Below are 22,168 nucleotides of genomic sequence, written 5' to 3' on the forward strand. Positions count from 1 at the left end.
GCAGGTCGGGGGTGGGTGGCAGTAGGCTATCCGCTCCGGACATGCCAACTTGGACAAGCATCAGGTTTGGGGTTCAGGGCAAAGGAATGAGTTGAAGGTGTCAACCTGGGAGTCAGCAGTGTGTGGATGGTGTCGAAGGCCGTGAGCCTGGAGGAGATGTCTCCAGGCCCAGTGTAGACAGAGAGGGGTCGGGTCGGGGCACTCGGTCTGTCAGAGGTGGGGGAGAAGAGGAAGACCCAGCAGTGTGGGCTGAGAGGGACCAGAGTCATCGTCCGTGACCAGCAAGGTCAAGGAAGGTGAGGACTGAGCAGAGACCGGTGGGTCAGCCACGTGCAGGGCCCATGGACGTCAGCGACGTAGTGTCTTGGAATGAAGCCAGAAACGGGTTGGCAGCTGAGCGTGAGGAGGGGAATCTGAAGAGACAGGAGGAGGTGTGATGTGGTCATCTGGAGAAAGGCAAGTGACGGGGCTAGGGACAGGAGGGGCAGGGGGCAACGCTAGGGATGTGTGGTCATGACTTTAAGTCGGCCTAGTCAGAAGGGGAACCACCCAAACTCCACCGTAAGAAATTACCTGGAATACTTAAAGGTAGTCTCTGCCCCATTATTTATAATCCCAGAAGTGAGAACAAATTCAAATACCAGAGACGATTGTGAAATGAGGTGTTACATATACACTTAGCCATTTTTTTTTAATTTTTTTTTTTTCAACGTTTATTTATTTTTGGGACAGAGAGAGACACAGCATGAACGGGGGAGGGGCAGAGAGAGAGGGAGACACAGAATCGGAAACAGGCTCCAGGCTCTGAGCCATCAGCCCAGAGCCCGACGCGGGGCTCGAACTCACGGACCGCGAGATCGTGACCTGGCTGAAGTCGGACGCTTAACCGACTGCGCCACCTAGGCGCCCCTACACTTAGCCATTTTTAAGTAGTTCTATATGATAAACATCCTTTATAAAATATTGCAAAAATATGGTTTAATACCTATAGATAAAGTCAAGAGGGCTTTCTCCCCTAATCTTAAGAACCAATATGAAAAGATAATCTTCCCAATAAAAAAATGAGCAAGGATAGAAACCTTATTCGCACCAGAAGAAATGCAAATAACCATTATACACGAATGAAAAAACAATTTCAACTTCTTTTTTAAAAGTATATTTTTTTACTGTTTATCATTTTTGAGAGAGAGACAGAATGCGAGCGGGACAGGAGCAGAGAGAGAGGGAGACGCAGAATCCGAGGCAGGCTCCAGGCTCCGAGCTGTCCGCACAGAGCCCGACACGGGGCTCGAACCCACGAACCGTGAGACCATGACCTGAGCTGAAGTCGGACGCTCAACCGACTGAGCCACCCGGCGCCCCTGATTTCAATTTCTTTTCAAAGAAACGCAGTGGGAAACAATGACGTGTGATCACTTTCCTATCAAGTTGGCAAGGATTAAAACCAGCAAAGCTTGGTGTCAGGAGCCACTCGTGGAGCAGTGAGCTCAGCAGCAGGTCAGGACAGGAAGTCTGGTTTCCCTGGAAGGTGGTTGGCAACATCATCAACAGCTTTTGCGACGTACACGGCCCTGACACAGCCAGTCCTGTTCCTGGAGTTGACTTCGTGGAAATGCCCAGAGATGCTGGGCAGATGTCTGTCCCAGGACACGTCATTTGCGAAGGCCGCGGAACATGGCAGCCGTCCGGACGTATTTGAAAATCGAACTGCACAGAACGGTGGGAGGCCTCCCCCCTGACGGTGGCCGCCGGGCAGTAGTGAAAGTGCCGATAAGGAGGGTGGGCCTCTCTCCCCTTTTCTCCCCACTCTGGGACGACAAGTATCACTTACATGAGCCAGTGGAAGAAAGAATCCATGTTATTAAAATCATGTTTATAAACTTAGAAAGAACCTGGGAAAGGGCTCACGCAGGTGAACTGAAAAAGCAGACTCAAAATTTAAGCCGCAGTGAGATCTTAACTGTGTAAAGCATGTGTTCGGGGACGACGTCTGCGAAAGAACCCGTCAGGGCTGTCTCGGGGTGACTGCAAAGGGATGACTTTCTCCCCTTCTTTTTACTTACCTGCGTTTTTAGTTTTACTGCAGTCTATCACTACGTGATGCAAAAAACCCACGTTTTAAAAATTAATCTCTTTGGCCTGCCACGCGCGCGGGGCTGCGTCGCGGCGTGGTGACAGGCGTGGGAGCCGGAGGCACCTGGGCGCGAGTCCCCGCGCCGTCGCCTGGGGTCCCCGGGGCCGCGCCCGCAGCCACCGTACGGGCGGCGCTCTGGCGCCCTCGGGTGCCCGGCCCGGGGGAGTGCACAGGACGGACCCCTCGGCCGCCGCCCAGGGGCCCAAACCCGTCGGCCCGCGGGGCGGCCCGTGGGCTCCATCGCCGGAAGGGGGGGGGGCCCGGAGGGGGTTCCTTCTCGGAAGCTGCCCAACCTCCGGCAGGGACCCCTTCCTCAAGCTCACAACCCCTCCCTCTCAGCATCCCTCTTCCAGGGGCACCTGGCCGCAGCCCCCTTAACACTTTTTCGAGGAATGTCCCCATCATCCAGACCTTGCTCTTTTTCTCACTGACTTGTCACTGCGGCCCAGCTCCTTCGCCCCAGGGAACATATACTTTAACATCTCTGCTTTCCCTTCAGAGGGGAGAGTGATGTCCAGGAGCAGGGGCGCCTACTGGCCCGGTGGCAGTTCACTTAGAGCCCCCGTTTCCAGGGGCAGAGGGGATGATCCCTCTCAAGGACTACGGGGGTCAAATGAAATAGGGCAGAGATGCTTCGGGATCTAGAAAGGGCCAGGGGAGCGGTTGCTCTCCGTAGCTCCCGTTCCCTGTGTGGGGCCCTCCCTCGCCCCAGACCCCTGGCTCCGGCTTATAAAGTCATTCTCCCCCTCCGAGGCTCCTGCTCCCCCGAACCGTCCCCTAGTCTGCAAGCCGCACGCACGTGCTGGGACGTCGGCTGGGGTGGAGTTTCTCCGAGGACGCAGAGCGTTTGCGGTCCTGTTTGTCTCCCTGCCCCCAAGCTGAGCACAAAGGGACCTCAGCTGCTGGCTTGCAAAGTCAGACCCAATGCTGTCCTGCTTGCCCTCACTCTCTCCTACACCCTCCCCCGTTTGTCCTTGCCCCAAGGTCCCGAGGCAGCTCGGGGCCGGCAGACAGAAGGCTCTCAGGGTGGGTGCTGACCAGATGAAGGAGGTTAGGAAGGCGGGGGCCCTCCATCAGGCTCTACCCCTCTGTCCTTGGGGACAGGGGCCTCTGATGTCAAAGCCTCTCCCCACCAGGCACCGGGAGGACCCAGTGTGGATCCGAAGCTCTGAGGGCTTCAGCTCGCGTCCCCAGCGCAGGGGTGAGGCTGGACGGTCCCGAGCACGAGGATGTGGGTGACCACGCGACGCTGTGTGTGCGTGTGTGTTCTGCCCCCTCCAAACTCTCGGTGACGCCATCAACAGAGACAGATACCACAGCAGCCAGGGATAGAAACAAACTAGTGTATGATTTGGGGAGAGAGAAGGGTGCAGATGGGAAAGGGGGGGCAAGGGCTCTTTAGTGTTTGCAAACCCACAGACGCACACCCTCCACCGATTGTCACCTTCCTCCTCCGGGGTGGGGCCACGGCAGGCTCCCCACCCTTCCTCGAACCCTCCCCTCTCCCTGCTCCCTGCACCCACTTGACCTTGACCTCCAGTAACAGGGCAGAGCCCTCCCTTCTGGCTTCCAGGTGAGGCAGGCTCAAAGAACCTTCCTTCCCTCTTTCCCACCTCATTCCCATCTCTTGTCTAAATAAAATACAGAAAAGCAAGTGCGGCTCGGTACCTGGCAGAATGAGTCGCCCCCGGGGATGGGGCAGGGGTGGGACTGGGACGGGGCGGGGCAAGGAGCCTCAGCCAGGTGTAGTGGACTGACGGGGGCTGGCCGAGGGGCCCGGCTCGGCCCCCCTCTCACTTGGAGGCCGGCCCAGAAGGCTCCACACCCGCCTCGCAGGCACCATGTTCGTGGTGGTCCCCGGGGTGGGGGCAGCAGCAGGGCGCAGAAGCAGAAACTAGGCTCTGTAAAAGCATCCCTTTCCCTCGGCTTCTGGAGGAAGCCCTCTTTGGTTTTAAGGCAGATGTGAGTTTCCCGGAAGCAGGGAAAGGACGGGGGTGGAGATAGAGCTTTTTTTTTTTTTTTTTTTTTTTTTTTGCTTGTGTCTCTCCTTCAGTATAAACCACTGTAGAAAATAAGTTCTCTTAGAAAAAAACGAAAACATAGAAGACAAAACCAAAGGGGTATTTTCTTTGGCTTCAAGCCCCCTCCCTGAGGTGCAGGGCGGGGGGTGGCCATGAGGTGAGGAGGACTCAGGAGGTCTCCACCCTCACCCGGGCCTGGCAGGTCCCAGATTACATGATGCTGCAGTTCTGGGGGGCTCTGAGAGAGAAGAGAGAGGGACGGGTGTGAGCCACGGTGTGGGGGGGGGGGCTCCCCCGGAAAGCCCTCCCGGTGCCCCGGCCCCGCCCCCGCCCTCCAGTCTGGGGCTCAGACGGGAGGGGCAGGACGCAGGAGCCGACTGTCTAGGATCTGGGGCTGAGGGGAGGAGGATCCCGCTCCCCCGGGCTGCGGAAGATGAAGGCCTCCCCCCCCCGACAGGGCCCCCTCGTCTTAACCCTCAAGGACCAGGGTCCCCTGCTTGCAGGGTGGAGGCGAAGGGACAAACTCACCTGGGTTCGAGGGCTGGAGTTGCCCAGGAGGTAGGAGCGGGTGACCAGGCTGTCCCCGAAGCCGCTCCCCCCACTGCCCCCCACACTGCGGTAGCTTCGGGTGACCGTGACACTGGAGGCGGAAGAGCCAGAGGAGATGGTTCCGCCCACCTGGGCTCCCGAGCCGCTGGCGGAAGCCTTGTCCGCAGGCTGCCCGCACGTCCCGCACAGCACGGTGCGTGAGCGCAGGTTGTACTCGGCGGGGTCCCCCGAGCTGCTGCAGTGGGAGCCCTGAGGAGGAAGACAAGGCTCAGGCGGGACGGCGGGTCTGGGACAGCGCTCAGGCCCGGCACCCGGCTCTGCACTCCTGCGGCACCGCCACCAGGCAGGAAGGCGGGTTCTGTGCTCAGGGCCCCCCCCCGGAGCAGGGCCCGGCTGGGAGGAGGGCAAGGCGTGGAAAGGCAGAGACGGGGTCAGGAAGACGTGGGGACAGGGAACTGGGGTTCTGGCTGGGCTCCGCCCCGGCCTCTCTGGGCTTACAGGGGAGGGCCAGTGAGCAAGCTTGTTGGGTGGCAGGCATGCAAAATAAATGGGGGAGGGGGACGGTCCTGCAGGAAAATCCGTGGTATGAGGGACAGGGATGGGAGGGTGGGGGGAGGAGGTGCATGCAGCAGGGGCTGGGGAGAGAGGCAGGCTGGGTGCCCCACTTCTGTCCTCCCATCCCCGTCTCGGGAGACAAATCCACAGCCCCGTCCACTGCTCCCGGGGAAGACGCCGTGGCGTCAGGAAGTCCCTCCTCCCAGACACCTGGGCTCCCTGCTCAAGGAACAGGGAGGAGAGAAGAAAAGCCAGGGCAGCGCGTGAAGTTCCAGAACGTTCTTTAATGAAAAGATCTTTGGCAAGGGGAGGCCTGGCCGGGAGCCCCGGCGGGGGCTCGGCCTCAGCGGCGGCTGCCACTCACATGGTGGTGATGGAGCAGATCGTCTCCGTCCTCGTCCTCGTCGTCCTCGACCACGGTCACTGAGCGCACCAGCTTGCGCATGGCCACCTCCTGCGGGGACACGGGGCCAGGCCCCAGGGTTAGCGGGTCGGGGCGGGAGCGGGGTCGTGTATCCTCTCACAGTGGCCACCAAAGAGCCTTTCCCACGGTGTGCCCTTTGTCCGGCCTGCTGCCGACCTCTGTGGGGTACAAGCCAAGGAGCTATTCTCCCCAGAGGGCACTGCCAGGCTCTCTGGGTAGGAGTGTGCTTCTGCCTGTAATGACCCTCGCTGCCCACCTTCCTTCCCTCGTGCTGCTGGGGGAGGCATCTTCGGGTGTGAGCACTGGGTGGAGAGTTTGGCGCCTGGGGTTGCAGCGGAGGGAGACTTAGGGCGAAGTGGCCTTGAACTGGCTCCCTGGGGCTGGGTGCCCCCGGCTCAGTACTGCCCACCAAGGGGGGGCCCCGTCCAGCCCCGTGCCGGCCCGCGGCACACTCACCTCCCGGTGGAGTTGATGAGAGCCGTGCGCAGGCTGTTCCCGCAGCCCCAGGTGTTCTGTGCCTTCCACCACCAGGTCGGTAGGGGGGCTGTGGGTGGCCCCGGCTCCTGCAGCCCAGATCTGGAGGGGGGACAGGGTTTAGAGAAGGTGCTCAGTCCGGCGGCCCATCCTCAGGCCGACCCCTCCCCCACCCAACCCGCCCCAGGGTCCCAACGCCTGCCACTCACCGTCACCACCTGCCCGGCCTTCAGGGTGAACTTTGGTGGGAAGCGGTAGGTCAGTAAGGGGTCATCGCCATTCTGGCGCTTGATCTGCCAATTGCCCATGGATTGGTCCTGCCAGGAAGGAAGGGGGGGGGGGGGGGGGGAGGCTCATTCAGACTCCTGGTCCGTCTTGCTCAAGGGCCCAGGCAGGGCCCCGCAGCGGAAAACAGCCGAGGGCCGCGGACGCCCAGGCGGGACCGCGCACGCTGGACACTCGGCTTCCAGCAACTCAAAGACCGAGGGGCTGTATTCATCTCGGGCACTCAGAGGGGTCAGAGAGCTCACGGGGGCCTGGCCGCCAGGGGCGAGTCAGGAGCCGCCCCCCACAGCACAGTGGAGGGACACACCCGCCCACGAGTGCCTCTGGGAGGGGCTGCTCCCTCCCCGAGCTGGAGCCCCGGGGCCTGGGGCTGGGGGGGTGACGGGGAGGCGGGGCGGGGGCACCTACCTCACTGGACTTGTTGCGCAGCCGCACGAACTTGCCCTCCTCGTCCACCTCCTCACGGCCACGCGCACGCTGGTGCGAGCGTGCTGTGAGAAGCTGCTCCTGCTCTCGGCGGCCCTCCAGCTTGCGCTTCTTGGTGACGCTGCCCGAGCCCTGAGTCTGGGAGGAGTGCGAGGAGGCGCGGCCGGCGGCTCCGCTGCGAGGTGGGGCTGGGGGACAGGCGCAGCCTGGCTGAGGGGGACAGAGGGGCCCCGTCAAGGTGGGCGGCTGGTGGGGGGGGGGGGCGCTCCTCCACCACCCCCACGCCCCGCCCCGGGCCCTCCCGGCCCCACCTCTCCTCCTCGCCCTCCAGGAGCTTGCGGTAGGCGGGGATCTCCATGTCCAGGGCCAGCTTGATGTCCAGCAGCTCCTGGTACTCGTCCAGCTGCTGCTGCATCCTCGCCCGCATCTCCGCCATCTCCCGCTCCTTCTCCGCCAGCAGCCGCCGGCTGGTGTCGCGCTCCCGGGCCAGCGAGTCTTCCAGGTCCCGCAGCTTCGCCTCCTTGGCGGCCAGCTGGGCGAGGGAGCCGGGGTCTGGTGAGCGCCCGCGGCCCCCGGGCCCCCCTCCCCAGGTTCTCGAAGGCACCGGAGCCCGCAGGGGGCCTGTCACGTGGCGCGGCTGGTGGGCGGGAAGCCCTTCCCCGCATCTAAGTGAAACCCCTGTGCCGAGCCCGGAACCTGTCTCCCGTGGCCACACGCACGGCCAGCCGGGGGGTGGCGGATGCTTGACCGCACACTGAGCCTCGTGCGGGGCAAATACAGCCCCCGTTTTCAAACGGAAAACCAAGGCTCTCGGGGAGTGAGGGTCACACGGGGACGTAAGAGGCCTGGAGGGGCAGCAGGTCACCTCAGTCCGTGGTCCTGGGGGCACATCCTGTCCCTCGCCTCTCCCCTCCCCTCCTCCGGGCCCTACATCCCGCCCGACCACTGCCACTGGCTCCCGGCGGCAGGATAGAGGTGAGATGGGACAGAGGTGAGGCGGAGCGGGGTAGAGGTGAGGCAGGAGAGAGGTGAAGTGGAGTAGAGGCGAGGCAGGGTAGAGGCAAGGTGGGGTAGAGGCAGGAGAGAGGCGAGGTGGTATAGAGGTGAGGCAAGTAGAAGCGAGGCGAGGTAGAGGCAAGGAGGGATAGAGGTGAGGCGGGGTAGAGGCAGGATAGAGGCGAGGCGGCATAGAAGTGAGGCGGGCAGAGGTTGAGGGGGTGGAGAGGCGAGGCGAGGCGGGCGGCACTGCTTCTGCAGCTGGCTGAGCTGGGCCGACAGGCTGTCGATTCGGATACGAGACTGCTGCAGCTCCTCGTGCCGCGGCCCCCACCAGGTTGCTGTTCCTCTCGGCCGACTGCCTGGCGTTATCCAGCTTCGGGGAGGACGCAGGGTTAGGGACGCGGGGACCCGAGGGGGACCCAGGGGGCGCGGGGAGGCGGGCCCCCTGGGGGGCGGGCAGGCACCTTGGCGGAATAGGTCTTCTCCAGCTCTTCTTGTACTGCTCCACCTGGTCCTCGTGCTGGGCCCGCAGCTCCTGCAGGGCGTCCGCCAGCCGGCTCTCGAACTCGCGCTGCTTGCCGTTGTCGATCTCCACAGCAGGGTCTCGTGGCGGCGCTTGGTCTCTCGCAGCTCCTGGGAGCGGGGGACAGGGAACCAAGATCAGAGCTCGTCCTCGGAGGATTGAGGCGGCTCCCGGATGGCCGGACCCCCCCCACACCCCCCACGTCCCCCGTCCCAATCCTACCCCCGATGGGGCCACCGTCACCCCGCCGTAACCGGGGTCGGGCGCCAGACACCCCCGCACTCCCCGTCCGGCAGCAACGAGGCCGGCGGGCGAGCTCTGCCCACAGCTGCCCCCAGCCCTGCCCCCCCTGCCCCTCCGGCGGGCGGGGCACAGGTCCCCACCTCGCTGTAGCTGTTCTTCTGGAAGTCCAGCTCCTCCTTCAGGGTCTGCAGCCTGTTCTCCGCGTCACCCGCCGCAGGCATCTCGTCCTGGAGCTGTTTCTTGGCCTCACCCAGGGCGGCCTCGAGCTGGGAGGGGGGAGGCAGAGGTGAGGGACAGGCCCGGGGGACGGACAGCCTCCGCCGTCACGGACAGAACGGGGTCCCCTTACCCGCCGGAACGGCCCGCTGAGAAACGAGAGGAGGCACCACACACAGCAAGTGCTCCACAGGACGCACGTCCAGAGTACGCTGGAACCACAGTGCGCCTGGGGTGGTAGGGGGGGTCTGGGAAGGCCTCCGGGGGGCTGAGGCCTGCAGGACAGGCTCTTGGGACGTGCCCAGGGCAGAGGGGGACACTGCCTGAGCACAGGAGCAAAGGCCCGTGTAAAGGCCTGGAGGCGCAGAGGCACAGCGAGCTTCAGGGTCCTCGGTTCTGCCAGAGCCCGCAGGGCTCAGGGTTGGCGACACGGACAGCGGCTGCGCGGGAAGGCAGGGGCTGGACGGTGAAGAGATGCCCCCTTCTCTGCCACAGAAAGATCTCTGAAGTTTGAGTGGCAGAGAACCCCTCCCAGATCCTGGTCTCCGAGAGGCCCACCGGCCAGCGCAGGGGCCGGCGGGAGGCCTGGAGGAGAAGGCTCCAGCCCAGCCTTAGTGCTCAACCCGCTGGCGTCTCCCGCGCGCCGGGCGCACTCTGGTGGCGGGGCCTGGGAGAGGGCCGAGCCCAGGGAGCCTGGCCCCTGACCCTGGTCCTGGCCCTGCTCTGAGCAGTGAGGCGGCAGAACCGGGGGCCAGTCGGCTTCTTTGATTCTGTTCTGAGCTTGCGATGTGAGAGACGAGAGCCCAGGACAGACAGCAACGTGCCTTGGAAGGAAAGACAGCCATATACACGCCAAGCATCAAGAACACCCGTCCCATCTGTGATAGACCATCCACTGCCAACTTCAGGCTGGCTCGGTCTTCCAGAGACCTCCGCTCTCTTACAGGACAGCCACCACCAGGAGGAATCCAGGGCCAGGCACGGTTTGCTGCAGACTTACGTGCAAACGTCTGCGTTCTACTTTATTTATTAACATAAGCTAGACGCCCAACATGAGGCTCTGACTCGTGACTCCGAGATCAAGAGTCGCACGTTCTCCCAGCCAGGCGCCCCAGCTGTGGACGACCGTGAACCCGCTGTGCCAGATGCACGGGCAGGACGCAGCGAGGTGGGGGCGGGTGAAATGGCACCAGGGCGGGCAGATGGCTGTGATGCCCTGTCCGTGTAACGGGACAGACGGGTGCCTCGGAGAGCAACTGGGGTGAAAGGGTGGGTAGGGCGAGCCTGCACTTCTCTGGGGGGAGGAGGGGTCATGGCGGGCCCTGGCGGGCGGCCTCACCTTGGCCACCTGGCCCCGCAGGTCATGGAGCTCGCCCTCCAGGGTGCGCTTCTCGCTGAGCGCGGTGCTCAGGGCGGCCTCCTTGGAGTTGAGCAGGGCCTCCAGGTCCTTGAGGCGGGCCTGGGCGGCCATCAAGTCGCCCTCCTTCTTGGTATTGCTAAAGAAGCAAAGGAAGAGTAGCTTTAGAATCCCTAGAGAGAGCCAGGTCCCCCACGGAGAGACAGAAGCCACCTCCTAGGCGGCCAGCCCAGCCGGGGCCTGGCTTGGCTGTCCCTCAAACTGCCAGGAGAGGGCATCCTTGCTTGTGTTTTGTTAGCATCTGCCCGCCTCTGGGACTGGACTCCCACTTCCCCCAAGGTCCCCAAAACCCCCTTCCTGCTTCTCCACCCTTCCCATGACTCAGTGCTCAGGAACGTGCCCGGGGCCAAGGGGAAAGCGCAATCCCGTGAGATCAATGCTTTCCCTCCCTCTCCTCCCATTCCTTCCCAAAGAGACAGGGCCACCTTTGTCTCCTGCCCCTTCCCACACAGGGCCTTAACCTCCTCCTCCCTGACTCCACCTCCCTCCCATTGGGCCAGGCCTCCCTCCCTGCAGGGACCCAGACAACCAGGCTCCCAGTGTTGGGGTCCATGCATCCCTATAGCTTCTCAGTTTGGGCCCCCAAGGTACCGGTCACCTCTCCTGGCCCCTTTTACACACGGAGACCGTGCAGAGGGAAAGTCCGGTTAAAAGTCAGGGATAAGGACAACTAGGCTCGGTACTGGCCCTTCCCTTTCCAGACCCAGGCTGAGTCCCCTGACCGGGGCCAAGCACGGGGGTCCAGCTGCCTTCCCCCCAGGCCTTACAGAGCTTGAGAGAACACTAAACCCTACCCTTCGGCCACAAGCCTCAGCATCTGGGTCCAGATGTGGCCCCTGAGCCTCCAGGCCCATCTGGGCTCCAGCCCTGAAAGTGGGTGAAGCTTTAGCCAAATAAACACATAAACGGGGGATGCCTCTGCCATTTCCTTCCGTTTTCTGGGCCCCAAAGATACGGAACTGGAGAAGGAGAGGGGTCCAAACTTCTGGGGAACCCAAGAACTTTCCAGATGTTATTATCACCTCACCAGCATCTGGTGAGAGAGAGCAGGAGACCCAGGGAGTGCAGGGAAAGACCCAGGGGGCCTGGCCCCGGCTGCCATCCGTAACTCCTGAGTCGTAAGCGTGGGCCCACGTGGCAGAAGGGAAAAAAGGAACCAAATGTGGGCAGGAGGGGACATTTCTGCCCTGGGAAGAAGCAAAGTGACCCTGCCAGCATTTTTCGCCTCTGCAAAAGCCCTAAGCTCCAAGGGGCCCAGCGGTGACGGTGACACGGGTGATGGTGACAGGGTGCAGTGGCAGAGGCCAGCCTTGAGGAGGCTCTGCAGGGAGGGGCCCGGACAGGCAGCACTCTCCTGCCACCAGCTCAGGACTTTTCAAACAGGCTCCACCAGGAGGGGGACACAGAGACACCCTCGGAGGTGGGGGGAAGATGGGAAGACCTGGAGGGGGCCCTCACCTCCCCCACAATCTTGCTGCTCCCGGCCTCTGGCCACACCTCGGAACAAGCGACAGTGTCTGTCTCCCGTGAAAAGAGGCCCTTCCAGAAGTGGAGGATGTCTCCCCTCCTCCGTCTCAGCCAGAAAAGCTAAAAATAAAGTCAAAACCCAGCTCAGGTTTTGGCTGCCATCCGGCCCAGCCCCTGGCTGGGAGCACAGCCCCAACTTTCCATGACTTCAGAACTTTTCCGAAGCTGAGCCAGCTGCAGGGGGGGGGGGGGGGATGAAAAAGAAGAAACCGCTAGTAAAGCGAAGCTCCGCGGCGGCCGCAGGCTCCCGCTCCTTGGGCCAGTTCCAGGTGCAGGGCCTGCCCCACAGAGGCCTCCTCTGCCTGCAGGCTGATGGCCACGGCCACCGCCACGGCCGGCCCTCAGCACCTGGGAGAGCTGCAGGGAGCTCAGGGTGGGGCCAGCTCAAGCCCTCCTTGAGCAGATGAGGAAACTGAGGCCCGTGTGCAGTGCCGCACACGGTGGCAGCAGGGACAGGGTCACAGTCCACGCTGCCGCGGGGGGCTCCTCCCCTCCGCCGCACCGCCCTCCTTGGCCACAGGAGGAAGAGGGGTGGCCTGGGCCGGGGGAGGCGGGAAGGAGCCCCCCGCTCTCGAGGCTTCAGGCGGCATCTCTGGGGACACGCCTGCCCGGGCCTCGAGAACAGAGGGGCGGGTGCCGGCCCCCTGCCAGGCTCAGTCGGCCAACCACCCTCGGCCTCGGGCCCGTGGGGTACAACGGCAGTAATCCTAACAACAGGACGGCAGCAAACGCCCCGGCGGGGCTGGTCACGGAGCAGGCACCGCTCTCAACGTTAGCGCTCGGTCTGCACAGCTGCCTACAGGTCGGGCCATCACCGTGTGACCAGGGACACTGAGGCACAGAGCACGTCCGGGGGCCCGCAGCAAGTCGGTAGCCCAGCAGCCGGGGGGTCTGCGGAGCCCTCGGCCGCGCCACCAGGGCGGCCTCCCGAGCAGCGAGGGGTCTAGCTGCCTATCCGTCCCGGAGGCTGGACTGGCTTTGCCCACAGGGGGAAACCGCCAGCACCCGGGGAGGGGAGGGGGGGCCCCCGCGGTTTTCTCAGTCAGGCTGGGGAGCTCCCATCTGTGGGGAAGAAGCCACTATCACCCACAGGCTGATGACTCAGCCCTCAGGAGTTGTGGCCGGGGAGCCACACGCACACCCCAAGAGAGGGTGCAGGGCCCGGCGCCACCCCCGCCCCCCACCTCCCTGCGCCAGCAGGGACCGCAAGCAGAGCCTGGCCAGGCGGTCAGCGCGTCAGGTGCCAGGGCCACTGGGGCGGCGGGTGGGGTTGGGCCGCGGAGCCGGGCGGCAGGTGACTCATCCTGGGGCAGAAAATACCCCGGCGGGGTCAGGAAATCCTCTAGCGCTCACAGGGGAGACCCTGACTCTGCCCCTGTCCTGCCCCAGCCCTCACGTCCAGGCTCCTCCATCCCAGGGGCCTCGTGGGGCGAGGAGGGCTGGGCATCCTGTTTCTGCCTCTTCCCACGGCGGGCAGCTCCCATCTCGGGAGGGGGGAGGGCAGGGTGCGGAGAACCCGGGCCCAGGGCGGGGCCGGGGGGTCTGCCGGGCCTCGGGGGCAGCCAAGGGGTCGGCTGGGCACGGGGCCAGGAGCTGGCCCGCTCGCTGAGTCACCCCCCCCCAGCCCTGCTCGGATGCCAGATATGGAAGCCAGGCCGCCCAGGCCTGTTTGGGCCCCGTTGCTGGGGACAACTTGCAAGGCCCTCGTTTCCTCCCCCACTAGGCTGAGGAAGAGATACGGGGACAGAGACCTGGGGCTGAACGTACGACGGGGAGGGGAAGATGGCCACGGGGCTTCCAGGAGCTGGCCCAGCCCTGCAGGGGCTCCCGCCCCAGTCCCCTCCAGCCTCAGCCCCTCAGCCTCACCGGCACACAGAGTTCCCCATGGCGAGACCCCAGGACCGGAGAGAGGGGTGAGGGTGGGCGGGGGCGGGGGGGGGGGGAGGGGGCGGAAGAGCGAGGTCTCCGAGGGCCCGCAGGGAAGGGCGCCCCCTGTGGCGGGGCGGGGCGCCCCCTGTGGCAGGACAGGGCCGTGCAGGGCAGGCGCCCCTTGTGGCAGGACAGGGCCGTGCAGGGCGGGGCGTCCCAGTGTCAGGATGGGCGGGCGGGTAGGCACCAGCGCGTGGACTGTCCCCTCTTTTCCCTGGACGGCAGAACTCGGCCCAAGCCTACTTCCTGCCAGTGAGGGGCGGCTCCTGTTGGCCACCCTTCCCTTTGTTCCTGCAGCTCCTCCCCCTGCAATCTATCTGCCTCCACCTCCCTGGGCTGCGGGGCCCTCAGCCCTGCAGCTCTTGTCCCCACCCCTGACATGTGCTCAGCTGTTGTTCTCATCTGCCAGTTTATTATCTGTCCACTAATGTCTGGGGCTTTTCCAGTCTGTGCCTGGAATGCCTGGGGGCTAGGAGTCCACACAATCCTGGCTTCCAGGGGGCCTCCTCCCGGGCCAGCCTCTGCACCTTTACTGGTGGGGAAACCAAGGCCTAGACAGGAAAAGGCTCAGGCACTGAAAACCTGCCCGCCGGGTCACCTGAGGACACTCACGGCAGACAGGGACAGAGCACTGAGAATGGCAGGGTGCACGGCAGGGTGGGGGGAGGGGAGGTGCGGGGAGGGTGGCACCCAGGCACCCAGGAAGACAGCCTGGGAGAGGCCTCGACCTCCGGCTCCCAGTCCAAGAGCGATGCGGCCCAAACGCACACACTCCCACAGCTGGGGGTGAAGCGGGTTGGACACCCCCCACCCCGAAAGGGAACCACTGCCTGGTCTCTTGGCTGGTCTGTGGCTCTGCCAACACCTTCTGGTAAGGGCAGGATGTGGGAAGGCGGGGACATCTGGCGCTCCAGGCACCAGCCCCGTCTGGAAAAGAGACCTTCCACAGAGGAACTGAGGGGGAACAGCTTTCTTCGAATCCCACCCGCTGACGTTCTGAGGGTCTTACAGCTGGAAAGCGCAGGTAGGCCCCTCGGGGTGGACCCCACCCCGACCTCCCCACACAGGCCTGGCCCTGCTTCCACCTGCCGCACGCGCCTGGGGTCCGGGGCCCTCAGATCCCGGTCCAGGGGCGCTCGGCCCCAGCTGTCCTCCCCCTAGACAAAGCCAGGTGGCAACTGCAGGCAGAGGGAGGGCTGGAGGAGAGGGGCCGGGGCCGAGAAGCGGACGGGAGGCCTGTGGACATGTTCAGACTCGACTCCGGCAGAGGCGCTGGGGCTGGCAGGGGGCCAGGCCTGAGTCACAGCTGCCGGGTGTATCAACGTGGCGTTGTTCGCAGGCAGGAGGAGCCTACGGCTAGGAGCCGGGCCCCGGGGCCTGGACGACAGGCAGCCGGCTTCCTGACCAACTGCTCTCTTACGGTCCCTGCCAACTCCGCTTTCCTTCTTCTTGGCCTGACTCTCAAGAAGTCACTCTTGACTTCTGTGCAACGATGAAGCGCTGAGGCCTGGGGACAGACCAAAAGAAGGAGGGGCCTGGGTCACAGCCTAGGAAGAGGCAGACTGTCCTGAGGGGAGAGAGAGGGAGGCGTCGGCCAGAGTAGGGACATTTAGGGGATCCCCACAAGAAGCTGACTCAGGAGTTCCTTCTCTGGGATGCATTAACCCTCCATCTGGATTATCAACCTTGATGATGGCAAGAGCGGGTGGGAGCCGCACCCCAGGCTCGGCAAAGGAAGTGGGAGGGCCTAGGAGTTCTAGTCCCGCCGCATTCCAGCCCCAGCCTGGGAAGGTGCAGCCTTAGAAGACTCAGGGGCCAGGGGGCCTTGGCGATCCCTCTCCCCTCAGCTGCCCAGAAACCGGGCTCCTTGATATGAGGGTCTCTAGCTCCCCCGATCCAGCCCTAAACGGACACACGTGCTCTGTCCCCTCCCTTTGTCCCCCATGCAGGGGCCACCCGGAGCCATCTCTTGTCTGACGGAACAGCTCAGGGTCTCCCGTCCACTCTACACTCCGCCCTCTGCCGTGACTCAGCTCCTCTGTCGGGCCTGGGATCCCAGCCAGAATTAATCCCGGCTTCCTCTCCCGCCAAGGGACAGGGAGCACCCCTTCCCCGCCCGGCTCCTCCTTCCCAAACTCTGTCCTCTTGCAAGACCCCCTCACAGCCCGGCCCCAGGTTGGGACCCAGGTTGGGAAGGGAAACGGGTAGGCCACCCAAGGTCAGCGTGCGCCTCCCTCCGGCTGCAAACACGTGTGTCGGGCCTTGGCCAACTCTGAGGTAACAGCCCTGCCTTTCCCAGGGCCTCCCCGCGCCCCCAGCACAGGCCTTCTCCCCAACACAGCCCTCGCCACTGTCCTCAAAGGGGAGGCGTCCCAACAAAGTGTCCTTTCCTACTAGCAATAAAAACAGCAGAGGCCAAGAGCGTATTGTCATAATTACCTGCCCCTAACAAACTTTCTTTGAGAAAGAGAGAAGCGTGTCCGCACGTTTGACTCCACGGCTCGTGGCAGACATTTCTACTGAGCATAGCACTGGCTGCTAATTATATTCACATTAAGTATATTTGTTTCTCACGTTATAGCTGGGTATTGTGGAGGACTGACGTCTCACGCCGTGGGTCACGGTTCTACCCCGTGAGGGCTCTCTGCAGACCTTCTGCTCTAACCCCTTTATTTCACAGCTAGGGAAATCCAGAGAGGGGAGGTGGCTTGTTCAGGGTCACACAGCCATTTAGTGGCAGGACCCAGCCTAGGACACCGAGGGCCAGGGCTGTTTCCACTACCTCATGCAACCTGTCGCTTGGCTAGTGGACCACCTCACGTCTTGTTAAGGGACAGGAGACCTGCGACCTCTCTCCAGACATTTCCAAGAACGTGAGAGGTTGGCCTGCATCACCTTCAGGGGCACTGGGGCTCCAGGAGGTGGGAATGGGGTGAAGTTGCTGGGGCCAGGCCTCTGAGCCGACCTGGTGGGGGGGTGCGGGGAGGCAGGCTGGGGGAGGGGAGCGGAGGCACAGCTGGTGGGTGAAGGCGTCCCCTCCCAGTTGTTCCCCCAGCTGTCCCTGGCTTCAGCCCTGACACTGAACTACTGAATCCCTGGGGGGTAGGACTGAGGCATGGGCCTATCCTGTGCAAGAGAAAATCTCAGAACGGAGGCCAGGGGAAGTGCCAGCCAGGGGCCTCGATCACAGGAAAGCAGTCAGGGGCTGAGTAGGAATTACCGTCTCTTCTGTTTTCTCTTGGGCTCCCTAAGCGGTGCTCAGTCCCCGAGTTTAGCTGCACCTTCTTTCCCTTTGGATCAGAATGCAGACTTCAGGGCTGGGGGGGCCGTGGCAGGGACAGACAACACCAGGGGCTCCCTCAGGTGAGGACACGAGCCCGGGTACCCTCAAAGGCTCCATCCCTGTCATTCCTAGGTCTCTGCCAAAGGGCACAGGCTTCGTCGGAGCCAGGTAGACACTTCCCACGACAGGTCCCAAGACAGTCTCAAGACAGGAATCCCCAGCCTCCCAGAGCTGTGTCTCACAGCACAGAGCTGTGCTCTCCCTGTGTCTTGGCAGGGTCTTGGGTCTTTCCAGGGACAGGGCAGAACAAAGGATGGGTATTAACAGGACAGCAGACCGTTCAGGTATCACTGGTCCCACTGGTCTCAGACCAGAATCTTCAGGCTGCGGGAGCCTCGGCTACCCCATGCTACCCTGAGGACCCTCCAACCTGTCCTCTAAGCTAAAGAAGTAAGGCTTAATGATATAGGCACACAACTGGAAGTCAGAAGGCCCGTGCTCAAGTCCTGACCTGTCGCTCTCTTGCTGTGTGACACAGGACAAGGCTTCGCACCTCTCTGGCCTTTGCTGTTCCTGTCTCAGTGAGAGCCGGGATAAGCCTGGGCCCGCACTTCCCTGTCCTTCCCCACTGGGGCCGCGCAAGGCAGACAATACAGGAAGTCGTCAAGCACCCAGCCTCGTCCGGGGGGGAAGAAGTGCTTCTGCTTTGTGGGCCCAGGATCTCCCCACTTCTGACTCAGGCTTCCTCCTCCAGTTCCACATGGGAAGACACAGACCTCGGTCCTATGCTGCAGCCCCGTAACTGGACTCTGTTCTAGAGCCACCTGCTACGTACTGGCCACGCGGGTCCCTGCTCCAGACCACCACCAGAGGTCCTAAGGAGGGAGGCGGGAAAGGCTCCCAGGACGCACTGGGAAGCAGGGGCAGAGGATGCAGATATTCAGGCCCCCATCCCTCCCTTTAAGACATCTGCCGTCTCCACCCTGTCTCCTGCTGGCTCTCATAAAGCCACCAGGGTGGAAGGGAGGGGGCAGCATCTGAGTCATCTACCCAGCTGTCATGCCTGGGATGGGGCCCAGCTCCAAGCCTGGACCCCAGTGGGGCCCTGCCTGGTGCTCAGCAACTCATTCTTGCCACACTTAGGTGTCCAAATGTTTCAGACTCCAGAATAGACAGAGAGTGTGTGTGTGTGGGGGGGGGGGGGGCTTGGGGGTGTTGTTTTTGCTTGGAGCCTATAACCCAGCCCAGTGAGAGGGCACCCCGAGCCCCTGGGTGTGGTCAAGGTACCAGGCTGGGCCAGGGATTGCCACAGGATCTTACAGACAGCTTTGCATCCCAACCGGAAGCCTGGCCCTGAACTCTGAGCTCTAATTAAACATTAATCCAGACAACACCTTCTCTCTCGGCTTTAGTGGGGAGGAGTTAGGACAATGCCTTTCTTCCTCTCCCAAATTCCTCATTCTACTCTCCTCCACTTCACCCTGAGCACAGCAGACACAAAAAGAAGCCACAAATCCTGGGTCCTCCGGCTGGGGACACGGAAGGGGACAGACAGCCCAGCCTGAGCCCCCTCTGACTCCAGCCTGCCTCCCATCAGCCTGAGATCCAGGTGTGCAAGCCCACCCCCCTTTTCCGGAAGCCCAGCCTCCCCAGCCAGGATCAGTGGGGGAGAAAGAGAGGCAGGCGGCTAAATATAACAAGTACACACACCACCCCCGCCCCTGCCCCACGTGTGCGCACACCCGCCTGGTGTCCCAGGCCCGGACAGCTGCACCAGGAGGCGGAGGAGACAGACTGGCGTGGCTGGGTTAGTAAGGGATCACAGACTCTGCTCATCCTGATTCCCGATCAATGTCCTCCCCACTGAAAGGCCTGCTGAGAACGCCCTGCGCAAGAATCCACGAGGGGGGCTTTGCTGAGTGGACTAGTTTCGTTCTCTGGCCACCCCCCAGCTTGCCTGTCTGTCCGGCTAGCTAAGTCGGTCACCAGGAGTGACCTCTGTCAACAGTCTCCCCCAGAAGTCAGCCTGTCTCTGCAGTTTCCAGTCACCCTTCACCGGGGCATAGCAGAACGAGCACGGGATACAGAGAGGCTCTGAAGAGAGCGGTTGTTCGGAGAATAGGATCAAAAGGGAGGAAAAGAGAGGAAGTCAAGCCAGGGCGGCCCCCGGCCCAGGGACCTCAAGCACCTTTAGGGCCCTTTGGCTCGGGGGTCCTCGGAGAAAAGGGGAGGAAAGAGGAGGAAAGCAAGTTCTCAGGGGCCAGGGAAAGAGGGCCTACACTCCCAGGCTCCAAAGGCCTTTTTAGACCGGAGGGTGGAGTCAAGTAGGGTGGGGTAGGGTGGGGCAGTGATGGGTGCAGTAGGAGTGGCCTGCAGCTTCCAACGGCTGGATTTCAAAAATGTCACCGTACTCCAGCAGTTTCATAAGGCAAAGATCAAGAAAACGTCAGTGGCCCAGCGGATAGGCCAGAGCAAAGACTACCGGGCTTGGCCGGGAAATGAAAGTGGCTCACCCCAAGCAGGGAGGCAGGGAGGGGCAGAGCCCCGAACCTCCGGGACCCCAGGCAGAGGGCCGAGGCGGGTGCGGCAGACCTGGGCATAGCACGACCTCCCGAGCCCGCGCCGGGGGGCCCCTGTCCTCCGTCTCCCTCCCTCTCTTGCATTCCTGGGCCAAGCAGGCCAAGGGCTGTGGGAGCTGCGGGGGAGCTGAGCTCCTGGAGCTGTTCCGTGGGCCTGTCAGGGCCCAGAGAAGGTCCCAGACGTGAGGCGGCGAGGGGAGAGCTTCCCGACTCTTAGAAACAATGCCGCAAAGAGCTGTGCCCGGGGGGGGGGGGGGGGGGGGGGGGGGGGGGAGGGGGTCACCTCCGTGTCCCTGACTTGGTAACCTCTCTCCAGCACCACTGGGTATCTGCCAGCACGGGTGCTCGGTCTTAGTGGGCATCATGTGTCCAGAGCCGGGCTGGGCAGAGTGGCACAGTGCCAAGCCCGTCAAGAAAGTTCTAACAGGACCCTTTCACCCACTCCAGTGTGTCCTGAGGAGCCCGATTTCTTAGACCAGCAGGGCCAGCTGTCCTTTGCCCAAGCCCCGGCCCCTGGCTCCAAACGGCCGGCAACCCCCAACCGGACTGAACGTGGGCCGGACGCCCGCCTTTCCTCGGCCCTGACGCCCCCGCCATTCCCTACACACGCCACCCTCTCCCCGAGACCCCTCCCTTCTCTGTCCGGTCCCGACGGTTTCCCTCGGCACTGCCAGTCACCGCTGGGGCAGTTCCGGGGACGGAGGGGGCGGTACAGCCTAGTTACCAGCCGCCCGCCCCCTCGGCTCCCGCCCGCGCGCCGCCACCTGGGCGCACTCACCGCGCTTTGAGCTCCTTGAACTCCTCGCGCACTTTGCTCAGCTCCAGCTGCAGGCGGGCGCGCTCCTTGGCCACCGAGTCGAGGGTCTTGCGGGCATCCCCGAGCTCGGCCTCGTAGGCGGCCTTGATGCCGGACACCTCGCGGCTGACCACCTCCTCGGACTCGGTGATGCGGAGGCGCAGCCCCGCGTTCTCCGTCTCCAGCGAGCGCACACGGTCGATGTAGACCGCCAGGCGGTCATTGAGCTCCTGCAGGTCCTCCTTCTCCTGCAGCCGGGTGATGCGCGTAGGCGACAGCGGGGTGGAGCTGGCCTGCGCTCCGCTGCGGGTGGCGCGCCGCTGGGACGGGGTCTCCATGGCCGGCAGGGTGGCAACGCTGCCCGCGGGGCAGAGGTCCCGGGAAGGGCGCGGGGCTCGGGCCGAAGGGCAGAGACTGCTGGGGTCGGAGCGCGCCGGCCGGCTGGCTCGCTCCTGGCAGGCGTGGGGTCTGGGCCGGGTGCTGTCGGACCTCGGAATTCGGGTGCGCGGCTGTGGCTGCGGCGCTCCCGCGGACACTCTGAGTCACCGACGCCGGGCCGAGGCTCTAATAGGTCTAGGGAGTGGGAGGAGGGGCCGCCGCTCTTAAAGGGGCCGCCGCACACCCGCAGCGGGAGGTGAGGGGGCGGCTCGGAGGGGCGAGGGCCGCCGGGCGGTGGCCGAGCGGGGCTCCGCCCTGTCCCGCGCACCCGGTGGGCCTGGGGCTCCTCCCGTCTTGATTCTGCCTGCTCAGGGCTCTCGGCTTCAAGCTTGCCCCCACCCCACCGTCTCGGGCCTTCGTGGGTAGGAGGCAGAGCCAAAGGGTGAGAGTGGGTGGGCAAAGAGCAGGGGGGGGGGGGGGGCTGGGGCGGGGAGGGAAAGCGGGTGTAAAGCAGGGGAAGGAACCAGGCAGGCAGATCCAGGAAAGTGGGGGGTGGGGGGGTTGCTGAGGCTGGTGCCCATCAGGGTGACTCACTCTTCTTCCACAAGTGGCTCCCCCTCTCCTCCCCATAGTAATAGTGAGTCACCCCAACCCCCCCCTCCACACGTGGGCAGCCCATTCAAAGCTGCATTTCTGTATGCCAGGGTGGGGTGGGGAAGGAATGCCTGGGTTCCCCGGGGAGCTGGGCTGCAGGGAAGTTCTGGATCCTGAGATCCTTTAACTCTCAACTTTGGGGTCCCTCTTTTCCTATCTTGTGCCCCAGCCTCTCCCTTCAAAATCAAGCATTGGGTCTTAGACCCAAGCACCAAGCCACAGGCCCCCTCAGAAAGTCAGAGGAGGACCCAGGCACTGCCCCCATCCCCTGCCCCCTTCCTTCGGACCCAAGCAATTGGAAATTGGAAAAAGAGACTGCCTAGCGCCCCGCCCCCCCCACCACCACTTCAGTCCCTTTCTACTCCTTCTATCCCACCCCGCCAACTCCAAGACTGTACTTATTTTTTTTTTCCAGGACTGTACTTATTTTAACGGATAATTTAAAACAGATACCAGAGCTGTGCATTCGTCACGTTGCCAGGACACCAGGTCCCAGATTTTTGTGGTTCCCAGAGGGGCCTGAAAGGGGGAGCAGGGCAGGGAGCCGGACAGCCAGTGGTGGCTCTCCATCCTGGTTTGAGCCAGAAAGCGGGTAATGGGGGGGCAGGACAGCAAAGACCCCACCACCTGCCTGGTGCACCACACTTACCGCTACATCGCTCTCTGACCAGGTCTGCTCCCCCATGGGCTCAGGGAGGGGCCAGGCCCCCTCAGAAAGCAGGACCACCCAGGCCCCCCACCCCAGGCCTCACCAGC

At 63.3% G+C, this 22,168-nt stretch overlaps 1 protein-coding gene and 1 long non-coding RNA gene across 3 annotated transcripts; one reads left to right on the forward strand and one right to left on the reverse strand.

Annotated features, from left to right (window-relative positions):
- Positions 1-3,455: 3,455 nt before the first annotated feature.
- Positions 3,456-20,936, reverse strand: LMNA (lamin A/C). The gene is given in 19 exon segments (XM_030303361.1): positions 3,456-4,393; positions 4,684-4,953; positions 5,624-5,710; positions 6,136-6,207; positions 6,209-6,259; positions 6,367-6,474; positions 6,851-6,906; positions 6,909-6,963; positions 6,965-7,033; positions 7,035-7,074; positions 7,180-7,403; positions 8,117-8,185; positions 8,187-8,240; positions 8,332-8,360; positions 8,363-8,467; positions 8,470-8,500; positions 8,774-8,899; positions 10,189-10,345; positions 20,363-20,936. Coding segments are annotated over 19 exon segments (2,169 nt in total). The 5' UTR covers positions 20,719-20,936; the 3' UTR covers positions 3,456-4,183.
- LOC115505649 lies at positions 12,408-16,143 on the forward strand. 2 transcript variants are annotated; one of them, XR_003966077.1, is made up of 4 exons: positions 12,408-12,595; positions 13,517-13,706; positions 14,503-14,746; positions 15,672-16,143. It is a non-coding gene; the product is annotated as an uncharacterized LOC115505649 (long non-coding RNA). The 2 variants fall into 2 exon arrangements; XR_003966076.1 differs by lacking the exon at positions 12,408-12,595 and adding an exon at positions 12,925-13,033.
- Positions 20,937-22,168: the final 1,232 nt, after the last annotated feature.

Source organism: Lynx canadensis, chromosome F1, assembly GCF_007474595.2.
Source record: "Lynx canadensis isolate LIC74 chromosome F1, mLynCan4.pri.v2, whole genome shotgun sequence".
NCBI classification, from domain to species: domain Eukaryota; kingdom Metazoa; phylum Chordata; class Mammalia; order Carnivora; family Felidae; genus Lynx; species Lynx canadensis.